The sequence below is a fragment of the Scleropages formosus genome, chromosome 2 (assembly GCF_900964775.1).
Source record: "Scleropages formosus chromosome 2, fSclFor1.1, whole genome shotgun sequence".
Classification (NCBI taxonomy): domain Eukaryota; kingdom Metazoa; phylum Chordata; class Actinopteri; order Osteoglossiformes; family Osteoglossidae; genus Scleropages; species Scleropages formosus.
This window is the reverse complement of record NC_041807.1, coordinates 42,215,804-42,233,245: the sequence shown is the minus strand read 5'-3', so window position 1 is coordinate 42,233,245 and position 17,442 is coordinate 42,215,804. Positions and strand designations below refer to the sequence as shown.

At 52.0% G+C, this 17,442-nt stretch overlaps 1 protein-coding gene across 3 annotated transcripts; it reads right to left on the bottom strand.

Moving 5' to 3' along the window:
- Positions 1–1,763: 1,763 nt before the first annotated feature.
- On the bottom strand, positions 1,764–16,971 carry LOC108923239 (calcium/calmodulin-dependent protein kinase type 1D-like). Of its 3 annotated transcripts, XM_029246071.1 has the most exons (13): positions 16,880–16,971; positions 14,141–14,252; positions 9,390–9,515; positions 8,163–8,237; positions 7,832–7,970; positions 7,352–7,475; positions 6,737–6,812; positions 5,452–5,564; positions 5,182–5,260; positions 4,641–4,728; positions 3,503–3,846; positions 3,287–3,393; positions 1,764–3,206 (listed from the first exon to the last, which is right to left on the bottom strand). In XM_029246071.1, the coding sequence occupies exons 2-12, from the start codon at positions 14,224–14,226 to the stop codon at positions 3,321–3,323; spliced, it is 1,323 nt and encodes a 440-aa protein (XP_029101904.1). In that variant the 5' UTR covers positions 14,227–14,252; positions 16,880–16,971; the 3' UTR covers positions 1,764–3,206; positions 3,287–3,320. The 3 variants fall into 3 exon arrangements, with proteins under 3 accessions (XP_029101904.1, XP_029101901.1, XP_029101903.1); XM_029246068.1 differs by having other exon boundaries at positions 3,287–3,846; XM_029246070.1 differs by lacking the exon at positions 16,880–16,971 and adding an exon at positions 16,711–16,787 and having other exon boundaries at positions 3,287–3,846.
- Positions 16,972–17,442: the final 471 nt, after the last annotated feature.

Here is a 17,442-nt window from a genome sequence, read left to right as displayed (position 1 = left end):
CCCAAAATCACTGCGAGTCACAGCTTCATTTTACTGAGATGCCTCTGATTTAGTTTCATTAACCATCATTTGGCAAATTCAGTAGCTGCAGATGGACAGTGGTGTGATATTAATAGCCTCACTTGATGAAATGCTCATGATTCATATTTTAGGGTTACACATCTGAGTATAATTTTGTGCATATTGGGGTACAGGTGTAAATGTAATTTGTTTTTCAAATATGAACAAATTACTTGAGCTTTGTGGTTCATGTCCATAGTGCCCCCGCCCCGGGTCTGGGGTTCAAGTCCCGCTTGGGGCGCCTTCCAACAGAGTAGTGTCCCATCCTGGGTGTGTCCCCTCCCCCTCCAGCCCTGCGCCCTGTGTTGCTGGGTTAGGCTCTGGCTCACCCCAACCCCGCTGCAACCCCAAGCGGCTTCAGACTGTGTGTGTGTGATGTGATTTTTATTAATAACCTTTTTTAGCTGGCACTTTTTTACACGATTACTTACGATCTGAGGTTTGCACACTAAGATGCTTATAGTGATGTACCCATTTATACAGCAGGGCAACTTCTACTCTATCAGTTCAGGGTAAGTGCCCTTGATCAAAGGGTACTAGAGCAGGAGATGGGAGTCTAACCCCGGACACTGGATTGTAAGGCGACTGCTGTAACCACTGCGCCACCTGCTGCCCTGCCAGTTTTGTTTTGATCATGTAGTGAGAAAAGTAACAGAGGGATCCTGATCAGTTAGGTCTCCCTTCTTGTTGCGTTGCCGAACGGCCGTCATTGGTCTCCAGAATGAGAAGCGATGGGGACTCAGACAGTGATGTAAGGCAACGGCTCTAACCGTCATTCTGCCTCGCAACGTTAGGTCCGTACAGCGGCGTGGTACCGAAATGATGGAACTGTTTGTACAATAGAGGAAATCATGGTAAGCACCTTGCTCAAAGCAATTGCGGCAGGAGGGGGACACCCAGGTGCCCTAGTGGACCGTGTCTTCCCAGGGGGTCGCGGAAACGAGATACGATTTGCGCGGAAGTCTACCGGAACTTTCCGGACTGAGGGGGTGTGCAGCACCAAGTGACTTTATCTTCTCACTTTGCTCCACATCTGCGCTGTAGTAAAATGTCAAACGCAGCACTGCGCGAGTGTGTGCGTGCGAGTGCACGCAGCACTTGCGTCCACCAGCGATACGGGCCTCGGGGCTCGATCGCATCAACTCTGTCCCAGTCGGGGGAGGACCAGCACAAAGGCAGCAGAGTCTGAGGCCTCCGTTGCAAAAGAAAGGACGTTGACCCACGGTCGACAGGGAGACACTGCTGCCAAGTGGCTGGACAGGGTCGCAGATAAAGTCCACCGCCAACACGCCAGCAAGGAGAGGTGGAACTTGGACAGAGCCGTGCTCTCGTGTGCTGCGTTCGCACTTTCTCTCGCCCTAAACGGCGAACAGCGCTGCCTGCGCCGATGGGGACGGGGGGACTTGGGGAGAAAGGAGCTCCGACAGCGTGGGGCGGGAGGTGCTTTTAAAGGGCGCCGTAACGATCGCTGTTTATCTGGTGTTTTGTATTAATAGAGCTGTGCGTAACTGCTTTGATTCTGTTCTGTACCGTGGTGTTTTACACCAGTTGGTTTAACTCATCCTTGAAGCGTTTCATCCAGCTGACCTCAGCATGAGCCAGGTAACGTGACAAAGTACCATTTCAGCAGGGTATCCCACGTATGCGAGAAATCATGCGATATGAAATACCGCGTGCGTTCTCATGTAAGATTCAGCGATATGTTCTACACCTTCGTAGGTGGTGAGCATCCAAAAGTTCGGTGCCTCTTTAGAAGCAAGAAGAAAGGCATTAAGCCACCCGCAAAGGTGATCGCTATTGACAGAAGTGTGTCGAAGGGCACTAAGCAATATCAGCAGAATTTGTCCTCAGGTTTCCTGGACCAATCAGAGCTGTGCTAGAGGCCGGGACGCCAGCTTCGGAAGGAGTTCACATTAAGGATTCAGGCCAGGGCAGCAAAGCCTGGATCGTACGGACCCAGAGACCGTACGGATCGCCGCACCGGAGGAAACACCCGCACACGGTGGCGTTTACTCCAAATTTTATTCAGGACCCTACCAAGAAAACCGTTACATTTCTCGACAACAGAAGCATACGGACACCTGACGGAAATGCCGTCGCGGCAGAACTTAGTGACAGATTACATCTGCAGAACATACAGTATATGGTTAAATATATCACTTATTAAACATACTAAGGTACAATGATTTTCAAATATGCGTAATAATAAACCGCTCTAGTACGCTGAGCATCGGTATGTTGGCAAAAATCAAGTACATATAGCAATAAAAGACATTCACAAGTGTTGGTGGGCTGTCGGTGAGTCGACGTCGCGATTGCTTCACACACTCCGGGGATATGCGATTTTACAAAAAGAAAAAAATAGTGAGAAGCTATGCAGTAAAAAAATAAACTTTTCCCCAGAGAGCCTCCGAAAACATCTCACCTACTCGGCTATCGAGCGGCAGGATCCTCCCGAGAACAAACACCCTGAATCCTTGTATGGTTTACGTTCATCCTGCGAGAGCCTCGCTCATTCCTCGTCTACAGGGATGTTCAGTTACAGTATTAAGTACAGTACGCAGTACACGGTTCGTCATAATAGTGCACCGAGCACCAGGAAGCAATAAGGAAACTCTGTTAGCGACTGCCTGCATGCACCATGGTTCAGATAAAATCGGCTGACCAGCACGGCATTGCCAGAAAGCATCCCTGACCTCTTGCGGTAAAATACAGGCCAAAAACCTTCCTTCGCTCACCCTATCCCATCATATACTGTAATCACTTCCACAGTTTCTAATACAGAGCGTTAGTTACAGCATCTTCGTCGACAACGATACAGTGAGGAGAAGCCACACCCCTAGCGAGTCTGTGGCCCCTCCTATTTTTCCAGAGTAATTAACACTAAACGTGCATGTAATGAGTTATTGTACATATGCATCCCTGCGTCGTGTGTGTGTGTGTTTGTGTGTGTGTGTGTGTGTGTGTGTGTGCGTGCGTGCGCATTTTTCCTGGCACTCCCACATGCGTGCAAATTCCGACAGATCGGCGAGGATTTCGGGATGTCATGTCCTGCGGAAAAGGCTCCGTATCGCAGCAAAACACCGAGGGCTCGCGGCCCAGAAGAAGCCGGCGAAAAGTCGAGGGTTCCACAAGCGCAGCCGGACCTGGGAAAGAGGGAGCGGAGAGTCTGAGCACCGCCTGCAGCATACAGATCTATCTGTTTCTGTCTAATGGGTTCACCTACCTGCTGTACCTCTGTCATGCTTCGCTTTGTAGTCTCACATGATGGAGCACACCGCCGTCTGCAGCGTCTGCACGTGGCCGTGGGGACTCTTCCCGACAGTCCCGTACCTGCAGGGCAAGGAAGGAGGCGGGGAAGTCACCCGTTGAGCTGCTCGGTCTACGCAAGCCGTCCGGCACGACAGGGAAGCACCGGGCACCCCGGACTCCGTCTACGTACTGCTTGGCTGCGCCGTTGAGGTTGGCGGGTTCCGAGTGGTAGGCGTGCCGGCCCTTCTCGCCAACGGCGAGCGCATGGGGGGGCTCGCTGTGGCTGATCCGCAGCGGGTGGTAGTGGCTCTTGGGCTCGTTGTGGTTTGCGGGCAGAGCCATGTGGCCGTCCCGCGCCCCTCGACGGGGCTCCGGAAGCTCCGGATCGAGGTCCCGGCGCACGGCCTCTGGGGACGACACGTCCACCACCTGGATGTCGGGCACGGACCCGGGGCCGTGGTCAGCGGGGCATTCCGAGTGTGCCAGGTGCAGCTTCTTCATGTGGTTGATGGCCACAGCTGCGTTGAAGGCTTGCTGAAGTGCAGATAAAAAGAAGGAAATTAAGAAGGAGAAAATCGTAAAATGTCAAGATCGTTTTGCAGCCGAAAGATTGGGAATTTAAATCCCAAAAGGAGAAGCGCTGCTGCCGAAAGACCCACCAGAGTAAAGCACGTTGCATTAAAGTCCCCTGTTTGGCACAACCGAGGAGTTTATTACCATTATTGCTGTTACCTGCTTACTTCCTTTTTATTATTTGTTCATTTATAGGACGCTTTTCTCCTACGCGTCTTGCTCGTAGGTGAAATTTTTATTTTCTGAGTTGCGTGATCCTTGATCGGGAGAACTGCAGAGGGATTCTAGGCTTGGTTTATACAATGCAAAAGCTTTAACCACTGCGCCACCTGCTGTTTACAATGCGCACATGCAAATGGTGTTTGCTGAAAGCTGCGCTACATGTCATTTACGACAGCACTTGAAATGTCAGAGGATGAAGGGCTTATGAAGGCTGATGTGAAGTTACATTTACATTTATTTATCTAACAGACGCTTTTCTCCAAAGCGACTTCCAACAAACTCTATGTAGTGTTACCAGGTGGTGAAACAAAGCCTCCTCCTGCTGCATGCTGTACTCCACTTTCACCACTTTCACCTTTCAGGGGCCAGTTTAAGCAACACTCAGGACTGCGACAGAGCTTCTGCGCTACGGCATCGGAAGGATCTTCCGGCGTCGGACACTCGGGTGCTCTTACTGCGCACTACCCGACTTATCGGAAATGTTCCGGCTCCTAAAGCAGTTCCACGGGACGAGAGGGTCCTGCACTTCTCACCTTCCACTTGGACTTGGCAAAGTTCTTCTGCATCTGAGCGCTGACCGAGCGGTAGATGTCCTGGTTCCGGGCCGTCTCCCCAATGATCCTGTCCGAAGCGGCAAAGACTAAGGGTCATTGGAAATGGTCTACCCTGGTAAAAGGCCTACAGGTGGCACACGACTTCAGCTCCACTCATTCGGTATTCAGCTGACACTATTATGAAAAGTACCTTTCTGGAGCAGAGTATTCTTACATTTACTCATTTATCTGACCCTTTCCTTCACAGCTCCTTACACTGATTTACCCATTAATACAGCTGGTTAATTTTTACAGTACCAGTTCAGGGTAAGTACCTTGCACAAGGGTACTAGAGCAGGAACTAGGCTCGGGGCGGCGACCTTCATCTCCGGAGGCTCTAACCGCTACGCCACCTATTGGCCCAATTCTACCTGCAACAGCTCGAGCAAGTGCTGCGCACAGAGGCCCTACAGCAGTGGTGGGACTGGGATTTGAAGCAGCGACTCACTGGCCAGCTGGATCGGCTGCAGCTGGAACTCACCAGGGGTGTCTGAGGGCCTGATCGGGGGCGTAGCGCATTTTAGGGTTCTTCTGCATCATGTTTCGGATGAAGTCCTTTGCTGAAAGGAACCGTAATGCGGCAACGAGTGTCAGCGACAGAGAAACAGCGCGTGTCCCAGGTTGCAGGTCATACACGTTCGCATTCCGTAAGTCATGAACATGACCCCACGCACACGCTTTCCCCACCGGGTCACTGCTAAGGAGGAGGAGAAAGCACAAGCTAAAGGTGCGAGCGGGTCCACATGCTAACCTGAGTCTGATATGTCATCCCAGAAGGGCGAGTCAAACTCGTACTGGGCCTTCATGATCTTGGAGAAGAGGCGGGTCTCCGTCTCCTCGTAGAAAGGCGGGTAGCCACAGAGCCTGCAGGCGCGGGAGAGACAGAGTCACCTGCAGGCCGGAGAAGGTACTACAGGTAGACAGTGAGCGCTGGATGGAGAAAGGAGCGCTGCTGGTTTAGTGCTTGTGTGTGTGTGTGTGTGTGTGTGTGTGTGTGTGTGTGTGTGTGTGTGTGTGTGTGTGTGTGTGAGAGAGAGCGTTACTCCACAAGGTGGTGCTCTGTTTTTCTCCTGGCACATCACTGATGTATCTCCGGCTCATCCTGGGGTGACCGGACTAACGGGGTAGAGGGGGTCCGGTCATGTGACCAAGTCCATGCACTTCGGCATTTCCATTCAAATATTTTGGTGAAACTCGTACGCCACCTTAAATAGCCATTTTTCCTGTTTAATTCTGCCAATTACATTTGTGTGACACTTTCCTCCAAAGTGATCTATAATGTTGAGCTAATTACAATTATTCACCGATTTCTATAGCTGAGCAATTTTACTGGAGTAACTTCTGGTTCGGTACTTTACTCAAAGGTACAGTAGCTGGAGATGGGATGTGAACCAGCACCTTTCAGGCGCAAAGGCAGGGGCGTTGACCACCGTACTACCAGTTGTCCCAGTTAATCACCCACTGAAGAGGAAAATGACGATGATGATGATGATGCCACGTTGGAAGATGGCAGCGTTCATGACGCTTGTTTCAAATGTTTTATGTTACTGTTAAAAATATATCTACAAATATTAAAATAAACCTTTTAAGAACTGATGTTCCCTTTTGAAGATTTTTTGAAAACTCCAAAAAATATATGAAAAAATAATATTGTGAAGCCCAGGACCGTCTGGTCGTTCCAATTTCCGGTCACCTGAGGTTCGGTCGTATGAACATGAACCGCGTTGCCTAGTTTCGGGACACAGTCCTAACTTTGACCATCCTCCTGGGTGGAATACGTGAAGGTTGCTCCAAAGAAGCTTGAAGATTGTGGAAAAAGCAGGATATAAACGAGTGCAGCTTGTGGGTTTTCGCATATAATACTGGGTGTTTGTTCTGAATATCTCCTCGATGTGACTGAGGCTGTGTGTGGTCCATGTGCTGCTCGACTGAGGTTTCGTGTAGAAAGTCATGTGTGCTGTGCGTGCGCGTGTGTGCGCGCACGTGCATGCACCGCACCCTCATGGCTCAGCACGTGTTTTACACGCAGTACTCACAGGATGTAGGTGATAACTCCGATGGACCAGCAGTCCACCGCCTTGCTGTAGGGTTTCTGAGCCAGAACCTCAGGAGCTGGAGGACAAGAGTTGACGTCAGTTTTGTGTCTGAGAATTTTGCCTGAAGAGATTCCTACGGTAGTAACTTGCAATTTTACCTCTTTACACGGCTCTGCGTGTACGATTCACCCAGGTTGCGGGAGCTCGATGTTCTCTACTACGGTGTACCGCAGTAATTTCACGGCACAGTTTGTACCTTGTTAGCCCCCCGGTGCAGGCGACCCCAAGCCTTAAATCCGAACCCTAAACTGTTAACGACCGGTCATCTTGATATATTGTGCTTATTCAGCCTTCTATTGAATTTACTACCAACATATAACAACTTTCAAAGCGCTTTTACTCGGACAAATTTTCACTTCATATTCTACGTAATGACCTCATAACGCCGTAATATTTCCTTTTCAGGCCTGTCCCACGGAACACCCTTCGCGACCCTCGCTCACTCGGGTCTGGGAACCTCTGTCCCGCTCTACCCGCTCTAGTTCGTCCGCTGGCTCCGTTCCCCACCCGCTTTCGTTCCCCCGCACTCCCGCGGAGCCCGTTCGTCCTCCGTACCCACGTATCCTGGAGTGCCACAGGCAGTGGACATAATGCCGTTGTCCTCCATCTTGGACAGACCAAAGTCGCTGATCATGATTTTGGAGTTCTCATCTTGGCTGAAGTAAAGTAAGTTCTCAGGCTGCAGAGCGAAAGAGAGAAGAACGTTTTTTGGTCATTTCGCTCAATGAGCAGAACCCTTAGAAACTGCCCAGCGTTCGGCGATCCTTATGTTGCCCTGCTGCGTAGTCCGATTCAATTCGGGAATGGAAACCCACGCTACCTTCCGCCCCAGGCTGCTGCCTCTGCTGGATCCTCATCTATGTGTTTCTGAACTTGAGAGGAGTCGCACGCTTCTGAGCCCCCACACAGCCCTGACTGCAGTGTGGCATCATTGTAACCATAGTAACAAGCTGCTGGTCTTAACGCTTCTGCACTTGTTTGATCACCTCTCCTCTGCGTGTGTTTGTGCCTGTGTACACCAGCAAGCATCCATACCTTGAGGTCACGGTGCACAATGCCGTTTTTGTGGAGGTAGCTGACGCCGTGCAGAACCTGCCGTATCACAAGGCTTGCATCCTTCTCTGTGTACACGCCGCGGTCCAGAATGCGGTCGAAGAGCTCGCCGCCGGAGACGCTGGAAGACGAACCACAAAAAAACCATCAGCGTCTTTCTCACCGTCCCTGCGGTCCAAGTGGCGACCACTGGTACTTGACCACAAATTTCCTTTTGTACCAAGAAAAGACGTGTCATTTAGGCCAATTTTCTGACACGCATCCCACCCGCACGGCCAGGTGTGCCGCCACAGAGAGGAAGCCCGGCACTCACAGCTGCATGACGAGGTAGTAATGAGTTCGACTCTCGTAAAAGTCCTCCAGTCCCACAACGTTCTCGTGCTTGATCCTGAAACGGGGAAAAACGGCAGCGGGTGAGTCCGGGGCCACAAGGCATCACACTCGCATCATCCTGTTCAGTCTCCCGATGTCGCTTTTTTTCCACTTATTCAGTCTGCCTGCGGTTGACGGTATGACTTCTCATTAATCGGTCCACATTTGTCTCTATCTGGTCCGCTGCATTCAATCCAGGCCACACAATTCGGACCAGAACAATAAACCGAAACGGCATCGGAACGTTGCACCAAGCAGCTGTGTGAGAGAGACGGCGAGACGCAGTGCATTATGGGAACAGTGTGCACTATGGGAACAGCATTATGGGAACGGCTCAAGGTTCCGCTCTAGCACTCTGCAGTCTCGCTTGCCTGTTTGCACATTTGTGCTTGTTTCCTTTGCTTCGCACCATTGCGCTCTAATTTTATTCATTTATTTATTTAATATATACGCAACATATGGCGGGGGGGTGCAGCAGGCTTGACCGGGTCCTGCTCTCCGGTGGGTCTGGGGTTCGAGTCCCGCTTGGAATGCCTTGTGACAGACTGGTGGGTCCCCCCACCCCCAGCCTTCTGCCCTGTGTTGCCAGGCTAGGCTCCGGCTCCCCGCGACCCCGCATGAGACAAGCGGTTTCAGATGGTGCGTATGTGTGTGTGAGATATACGGCGTTAGTCATCCCCCATCCAGTCCACGCACAGCATCACACTAAGTCTACTTTAGGAAATCATTCTTTTGATTTTGTTGTCTAATTAAATCAATAAATGTTATTAATTGTTATTTTTTTCTATTTTTATGTTTCACATGACTTTTACCTTATGATATGAGGCATCACTGAGGGTGACTTTGGGGATGGGCTTGGAACACACAAATTTTTTCCCATAAGAAATAATGGAATAAGTCATTTTCATTTTTCACACTCTGCCCATTTTCAGAAATTAATTACTAATGAAGCTGCAACATAACATAAGCACATAGTTTAGTGATGCACACAGTGTCCACGGACTCGAATCGGAGCGCAGAAAATGAAGCGTCACACAAGTCATCGTACACACATTAAAGTGATATAAGAACAAACAATTCAGGCGATTAATCCTCGGTGCCGCATTCCAGTGAATCAAAAGGGCCTGTACCGCGGTATCAGTGTTGCAGCGACTAAAGGGCTCCTCACCTCCTCAGCACAGCGATCTCATTCTCCAGGATGCTGTCCCTCTTTGGCTTCTTCTTGACGCACTTGAGGGCGAAATGTTTGCCCGTCTTCCTCTCCTTCACCATGAACACCTCGGAGAAGGCCCCCCTGGATGAGCAGTCAGAGACGGACAGGACAGCTCAGAGGAGGCAGCCATCCAGCAGGGGGTGCAATAGCTAAGGACTTGTCTGGAGGCTGGAAGCAGTAAGCAGTAAGGAGTAAGGCTGCCCTAGGAGTGCCATTCTAGAACCTTCAGTGAATTCACTGCTAGTGCCAGCACACCCATCATGCCCTGTATTCTTTGTCATTCTTCTTTTACGACGGGATAAATCCTGCGCTGGAAAATCAGTTTGTGAAATTACCGCAATCGAAAGCACGTGTCATCGGCCTTTTACTCTTATATAACTGTATTAATTTCTTTATCGAAGCGGATTAAAAGTCAAGGAGGGCGCAGCGCTTTGACGCCCAGTGATTTTAGCTGCTTTCTGAAACATCGAGCCGTCAACAGAAACTTTGAAAGGGGGCTGCGCTTAACGCACAGGGGGTGGGGGAGGGGCGGGATTGTGCAGCTTAGAGGTTCGTGCGGGAGCCTAATTGCATGTCCTGTTCCTTGTCGCTATGTTGGGCCGTGCCTGGGAATAGCTGCCCTCCCCAGGAGATTAGCCCTCTAATCGCTTACGTAATGGAAACCGGGGCTTTGCGGAGGACAGGTGTCTTGGCCGGGCACCCGGGTTCGAGGTCTGGGAAAGCGGTAAATCGGTAAGGGCCCCCTTACTGGGGAGCCGCCGTGGGACGAGTCCGGCGTTTCCGCGTCTCTCCGACGCCGAGCCTGCAGGCTTTATTTTGAGTCTCGGGGCCCTCGGCGGGAAACGCGCTGCGCGAAGCCCGGAGCCGGCACTCGGCGGGCCCCCTTTACGAAAAATGTACAGGATGATCATTTGCCGAACACGGCCACTTGCGGCACTTGCGGCACTTGCGACACATTTCACGTGGGATGGGACAGGACCCAAGACCGCTGGACCGTTCAGTCCGCCGTTGCAAAGACCTTTGTTTTTTTGACAGCGATATGGAATGCGGCCTGATGATCTTACATGTTTGGTGAGGGAGGGCAATTTGTTGTTACGGTTCGAGTCTGAGGTTCTCTCTGTAAACGCAGTTTCAGGTGGCCAAGGTGTTCCCTTTTTCCCCCGCTAGAAAAACGAACGTGATAACTGAGACGAATTCCGGGACGTCTGGATACCGCCGTCTTTCAAACGCGGACAGCGTAGGAGACAGCGTCTCGGTGTTGCTGTGACCCAGTGCCGCTCATGAAATTCATGTAAAAGGTTTGCAGGTAATATTGTCGCGTTACCGCTAAGATGAGAGCCCTCGGACCTCGGGGTTCGTTCCTCTCACCGATACGCTGCACCTCCCCAATCGCAGTCTGAACCCTGAACTACCACTTTCTCCCCAGGCTTTTCAAAGCCACATTTGCACCACAGATTCTAAGGACAGAGCCAGGAGTGACGTGAGTTCCGGAACATTCCGGCGGGGGAACGATGGCAATTACTATGGGAATAGCCTTAATGGTGAATGGACCTTGCAGATCCTCCAGAGGCACAACCCCGCGGCTGCTCTCTCCTGCACTGAAACGCCTCCGAGACGGAGGAAACCCCACCCCGCGCCCCAAGGTCCCCCACATCCGCCTCGCCGCTGTTGTTTGTTTCGTATCGTATCACGGCAACAGGCTCCAGGTCCCCTTGCGCTCATTAGCGTGATGTTAGGACAGCAGACGGTGCCAAGCGCTCAGTCATCTGTGTATCATCCTCCTGCTGCTTTTACCCAAAGCGACATACACACAGCTTGCAGTTCACTGTTGACCTGTAAATACAGCTGGATGTTTGTTAAGCAATTAAGTACCTTCATCGGGGATGTGGCAGCACGGCCTTTCAGCCACCGCGCCACCTGCTGTCCACTGTGGGTCTTCAGTTACAGCGTCTCGCAGCTGTTGTTACCGTGCTGGCAGCAGGGGGCGCAGCGGTTAACACTGCAGCACCCAGGTTTGAACCGCAAATGCCGCCGTAGGACCCTAAATCAAGGTACTTACGCTGAACCGATACGGTAAAAATTACCCTGCTGCATGTGGGGTCAATCTCTCTCCAAGCAGCTTAACACTGTCAGTTGCTTTGGAGGAAAGTGGCAGCTCAATAAATAAATAAAATAAACACCACGAGGGCAACATACAGTGTGTCTGACACACGTGTGGAGTTTGGTCGAGCGTTTTTTTTTTTGGTTTCGTCAGCACTGGCCACCAGGCACTAGGGAGTGCGTGTGTCCCCAGAGACCACCCGAACCCGCGAGAGCCGGAGCCCAACGGATCTGGTGCCTGGATGTGCACGTACGTTAATTCAATCTAATTTTACTGCAGTATTTTCCTTTCCTTCAATGTATTTAAAGAAACGGTTGTTACCTAATGATCACAGTGTCAGAAAGCGTCCTTTGTTTCACATTAACTTTCCACACTTGCCGTTTTTCTGTTAGGATTCACTCGGGGCAAAAAACAGCACGTGGGAAAGAATGGTCTCCGGAGACAGACCAACGCTCACGCGCACATACGCACATACGCGCACACGCACAGCCTGAGAATTTACCCTGGACTACGGTCCCACGCGGTAAACGCAGGTGATCTGCCCACTTCCACAAAGATGCGCCCGTCCAGCTCAGGTACAGGACACCCAGGAGAAGAAGGGAGGGCACATTGTACCGAAAAGGGGCTATTAATCACCCTCGCTATGTTGGGGGGGGGCAGTTAAAGAGCCTTACTGAGCCCTGGGGCAATTACCTAGGTGCACTGACCCAGGAGAGCCAATTAACTTTTTGCTTGTTAAGGTAAGAGAAGAGCTCTTCTCACACCCTTCTGAAAGACACGTATGCAGTAAGTGTTTCCGGGAGTGTGTGTCGCCCCCCCAGACTTCCTTTTGTCTTCCGCCAGTCATGTGTTGACGCTTTAATATTTACGCCGCAGTTCTGCCATTAGGTGGACAAGCGCATCATCAGCCAAAGGGAAGACATCGTGGTCTCACAAAGCCCTGCCGTTGGACCATCACTCCATTACTCCATCACTGCTTGGACTCACCTGCCCTTGGAAAGAGTCGCTTTCAGCATCGCAGCTTTCGGTATAAGCGGCACCCGGAGAGGACAGGTGCTCCTACCGCACAGAGGACCGGGGCTCCCGACCCTCATCCCACCGCTGCCCCACGCCTCTCGCCCCAGACCTTTCCGCCCCGCTGCTCCCTGGCTGAGCCACCCGTCCTGGAACGTCTCGTTGCCCGAAGCTCGCTGACGTCAGCGCGCATCGGGCTGAGCTGTGTTTAGCACCTGGCCTGGATCCTCAGCAAGCCCAGCGGCACGTCGAGTCCCATGAGGAGGAGCCTGCGAGACGGCCAGGGGCCCTGCGGGCGGTGGAGATGGCAGCGAGCCACGAGCGCGGGGCCAAAACGGAAAAGAGGCTCGAACCAAAACAGCCTTTGGGTTTCCGGACATTAGGTGCGGAAACCTGGCTGAAAACACAGCTCGCTCCGTGCAGGTCTGTGCAAAACTCTAGCAGCGGCACAGAGAGGCTGCTGGAGACGCTAGAAGTGGTGAACACCTCGTGTGCCGCGATGCCCTCTGCACCAATCTCTGTGCTACAGTGACACCGGAGCGCGCCGAGGAGTCTAACCGTCAACTAACTGTAAAACTGTAGAAGCCACGACGCCCTCTTGAGGGCCCGTCGAACGATGACAAAGTGCCATTCGCTTTTGGAAACGGCGCAGTCCGTCATGCTGCCAGCAGGTAGTGCGGTGCTGAAGAACTTCTGAGCTGCGACCACAGACTTGAGTGCAGCTTTGAGAGGAAACTGCGGTTTGCAAAAAGCCTAAATTCCTAAATTTCCTGAAACAAAGTGTCCAGCTATACATGTGCGCAATAAAGACATCTGTGGAGCAGCGTGATGATCATCATCGGTCATTTGAGAGATAAAAAGGTTCTGATTGTGACCGTGCTTCAGGGCTCTCTGTCCACCCTGGTCTTGTTGCCATGCAGACAGACACCATAAGGGAGAGTCATTCTGAAGGAACCGTGGGGGGGGGTCATGTGACGTGATTCCTTGGCGCAGGTAAAGTAGGTCTGGCACCAGTCCGCTCCAGCAGGTTGGGCTCCTGGAAATTTTAGCTCATTGGCCACCATCATAAGACGGCACGGTGGCACAGGGAGTAGCGCTCAGCCTGTGTGGAGTTTGCATGTTCTCCCCGTGTCTGCGTGGGTTTCTTCCGGGTACTCTGGTTTCCTCCCATAGTCCAAAAACGTGCTGTTCAGGTGCCCCCGTAGTGTGTGAGTGACAGAGAGTGTGTTCCACTGATGTATGGATGAGTGACCCATTGTCGGTAGTGTATCTAGAAGTGTAAGTCACCACGGTGAATAAGGTGTGTGGGCTGATAACGTTACATAGTATCCACTGTAAGTTGCTTTGGTGAAAAGTGCCTGCTAAGTGAATAAATGTAAATGTAAGGCTTCTGCTACGATCCAAGTGTCTCATACAGCTCCTTGATCAGAAATGACTTGAACAGCACTGGTCAACAAACCCATGACTCCCTCAGTCAAAGGTCCTGTATGCCCCTCCCTTGCAGGGAGCAGGGAACAGGCTCATGGACTAATGCCATGAAAAACAGAGCCCACCGCTAGTGCCCCCCCCCACAGCAAACAGCCGTACTTACGATCCCAGCACCTCGATGAAGTCAAACACCTCCCGGATGTTGTCCGTTCTCTTCTTCCAGTCGAAGGTGTCCTCCTTGCGGCCCATAGCGACTCAGACCTCAGCAGGGATTTCTGCAACCAGGTGGGAAAGGGGAGGGAGAAAGGTTTAGAAAGGTGTTCCTCCGCAAATCAATACTCGGCACGGCCTCCGCGGTGATCTTCAGCCTGGTACTTCGGCGTGGGCCCCAAGGGGACGGAATTAGAATCCTGGGGCCATGCCCTCCCCAACGAAGGTCACTGCGGTCCTCTGACCGCATGGAAGCACCAAGCAGATAGGTAACTTTACCTGTCAAACAGGTGCGTCGTGTTTTTGAAACGCTCTAATGGAAGGTGGGGGGTGAAGCTTGTTGCGTCCAGGAAATTTTCCACATCAGCACCACAGCGCAGCTCAAAGCCTCACTCTCAGTGTCGTTCCGGCAAGATCATAGATGTACCCATCGAAAAATTGCTCTTGGTGTCTCTGAGTGGCGGGGGTCGGGGATGGGGGTGCAGCAGGTTTGAATGGGTCCCGTTCTCTGGCGGGTCTGGGGTTCGAGCCCTGTTTGGGGTGCCTTGCAACAAACTGGCGCCCCGTCCTAGGTGCGTCCCCTCCCCCTCCAGCCTTACGCCCTGTGTTGCTGGGTTAGGCTCGGGTTCACCGCGACCCCACTTCGGACAAGCAGCTTTTGCCAGTGTGTGCGTATGTGTTTCCGTGTGGTTGTCCGAGACATTGGAGAATGAGGATATCCGACAGATGACTGAGATCCGACAGCGAGGGATCCAGAGAGGTCAAGGTAACAAAGGCGCATGCAAGCCATCATGAGTTTACGCAACGCCTCAATGAACTCACCCTGCCCCCCTTTCCAAGGTGGCTGATGACGTCTACAGGTCGCCGTACTGTCGCCCCAGGACACCATGTAAAGGCTTTACCGCGGTTATGTTGTTCGCAGCAGCCTGGCCAGGGTGCAGGATTAGCGCTTTGCAGAAGGTGCTAGTTAAGTTACCCCGCGATGCTCGGCCTCCTTCCAGCCACACGGCGCATTAGCGGCGGAGTTAGTTCCGATGGCACCGAGCCACAAAAGGCTCAGAGACGGTGCCTCCCAGAGGACCATCTACCCGGAACGGCACAGTTGATGGAAAAAGGGCTCCATGTGCTCCAAAAGCCAAGCGGACGCAGGATCGAGTGCAGAGCTTTGCTGGACGGAAAAGCTAAAACCGATCGATTCCGCAAGAGCATTTGCAGAACAAAGCGCAGAAAGAAGAATGAGGCCTGAGCCGTGAGCTTTAATAAGCGAGCAGGAGAGTGAGATCGCACACAACAAAACACTGCTGCTTTGAGAGATGCTCCTGTGGAAGAATGTTTCTCACAATATACAGTACTCGGAGTATTGGCAAAATACTATGAGTACTGGTACAGTACTGCGCTCCGACTCAGAACTCTGAGTACTGGGACAGCGCTGCACTCTAGTCGAGTACTCGGAGTACTAGTACAGTACTGCGCTCTGATTGGCTCACAGCATCGGTTCCCTTCAAACGAAACGGAACATTAATCCCCTCATAACCCGCCAAAATGTGATTGGGGGGAGGGGGGGCGGCAGCCAATTAAGAGGATTCTATTGATAGACTGTTATTAGGGGAATTACAGTGATATTAGCTGAAATTATGAGTGAGTAAAGCCATTAATACTGATCACGGTACAGTTTTAGTGCCAAATTCCACTGCGGCGAAACTTAAGCCTTCGGAGTAGAAACACTGTAATTTGTCACTTTTTACACCTGTTACATGTTTCACTCGAAGCTAAGTTGGAACAAGCGGTGGAACGAGGTGGCGAAACACACCAGTAATGCGTGCGTGCGTCTCGTCCTTCTCCCCTCCAGCCATCCCCCCCTCTCCCCTCCCTCGGCTCGTGCGCCATTCGGCTCTGTTTCCACGAAAACGCGACTCCGCGGGGGGTCGGGGCGCGCGCTCACGCGCTCCTGCGGCACCGTCCTCGGAGAAAAAAACAAAAAAAAAAACAAAAACACCCGCGGCCGGGAGTTGCGCTCAGCTGGACTGCAGCACGTGGAAAAACCGTGTTTGCGCGTTAATCACACGATTAACGTCCCGCACGGATGAGTCTCTCGTTGCCCTCGATCTCAGAGAGGCCCATTGAGAAAGTCGCGCGCGCTGAGTCGCGCGTTCATTCACAAAGTCAGTGCCGCACGGACGGGCGCGCGCATCACTGTGGATTCCGCAACACCAGAACGCCCAAATACTCAGATAGGGAAATGCTCAAATACCCGAATGCCCAAATACTCAAATACCCAAATACGCGGGGTGGCGCGCGCGCCTTTATTCCTTTATCTCTCCTTACAATAAGGTCGCGCGTCTCACTGAACGAGCGTTGCAACGTCCACAGCAAAAAAGGGACACGAAGCTGCTGCTGCTTCCCCCCCCTCCATCCCACTCTTCTCTTCGCGCATCATGATGCTGATCATCACCCTGTTGCAGAGGTCGCCATGAAACATGCGCACCTGCAATGTGAAATATGAGCAGAAGAGCAGAACCGTACCTTCTGGCAGGAGCGGAGCGGTTAAGGGCCTCTGAGGAGCAGGGATCCTGCAGGCTGTGCTTGTGAATGGGATGAGCAGCGGATGAGCCTGAAGGATCCTCGTTCGTCCAGCCTCCCTCCCTCGCTCCCTCCCTCGCTCGCTCGCTCGCTCACTCCCTCTCTCACCTACCTGGAGACAAGCTCTGCTCTGCTCTTCTCCGACTCTCCTGCCAAGGGTTCGACGCTCTCTGGGGCCGGATTACACTGCTGACAAGAGCAGAAATAACCCGTAGATAAGAGACTCCAGGTCTTCGGGGAGGGAGGGAGAGAGGGAGGGAGGAGTCAGACAACACGAGCCAGCGGGCACCGGCTCCTTCCGCAAATCATCTCGCCTCCATTTGCACATCGTCTCACTCCATGTCACGTTTATGAGACGCTTCTCCCCAAAGTTGCGCACAACTCGGAGTAAACGAAAGTGCATCATTAACAGACAAAGCGCTTTAGACACAGGACTATGGGCACCACCATGTTTCTGGTTCACATCCCTCTAGTTGCTCCTATAGAAGCACATTCAGATAGCAGATAGATGAATAATGATGGCAGGTGGTGTTGGACTCATTTATGATCCAATTTATGCAAACAAATCAGGGCTTCATTACACGTGAAAAAAAGCACACAGCACAACACTTCCTTTTCACTAACAAGCACAAGCAGACAGGAATTCTCAATGTTCTGATCCAAGGTCAGACACCT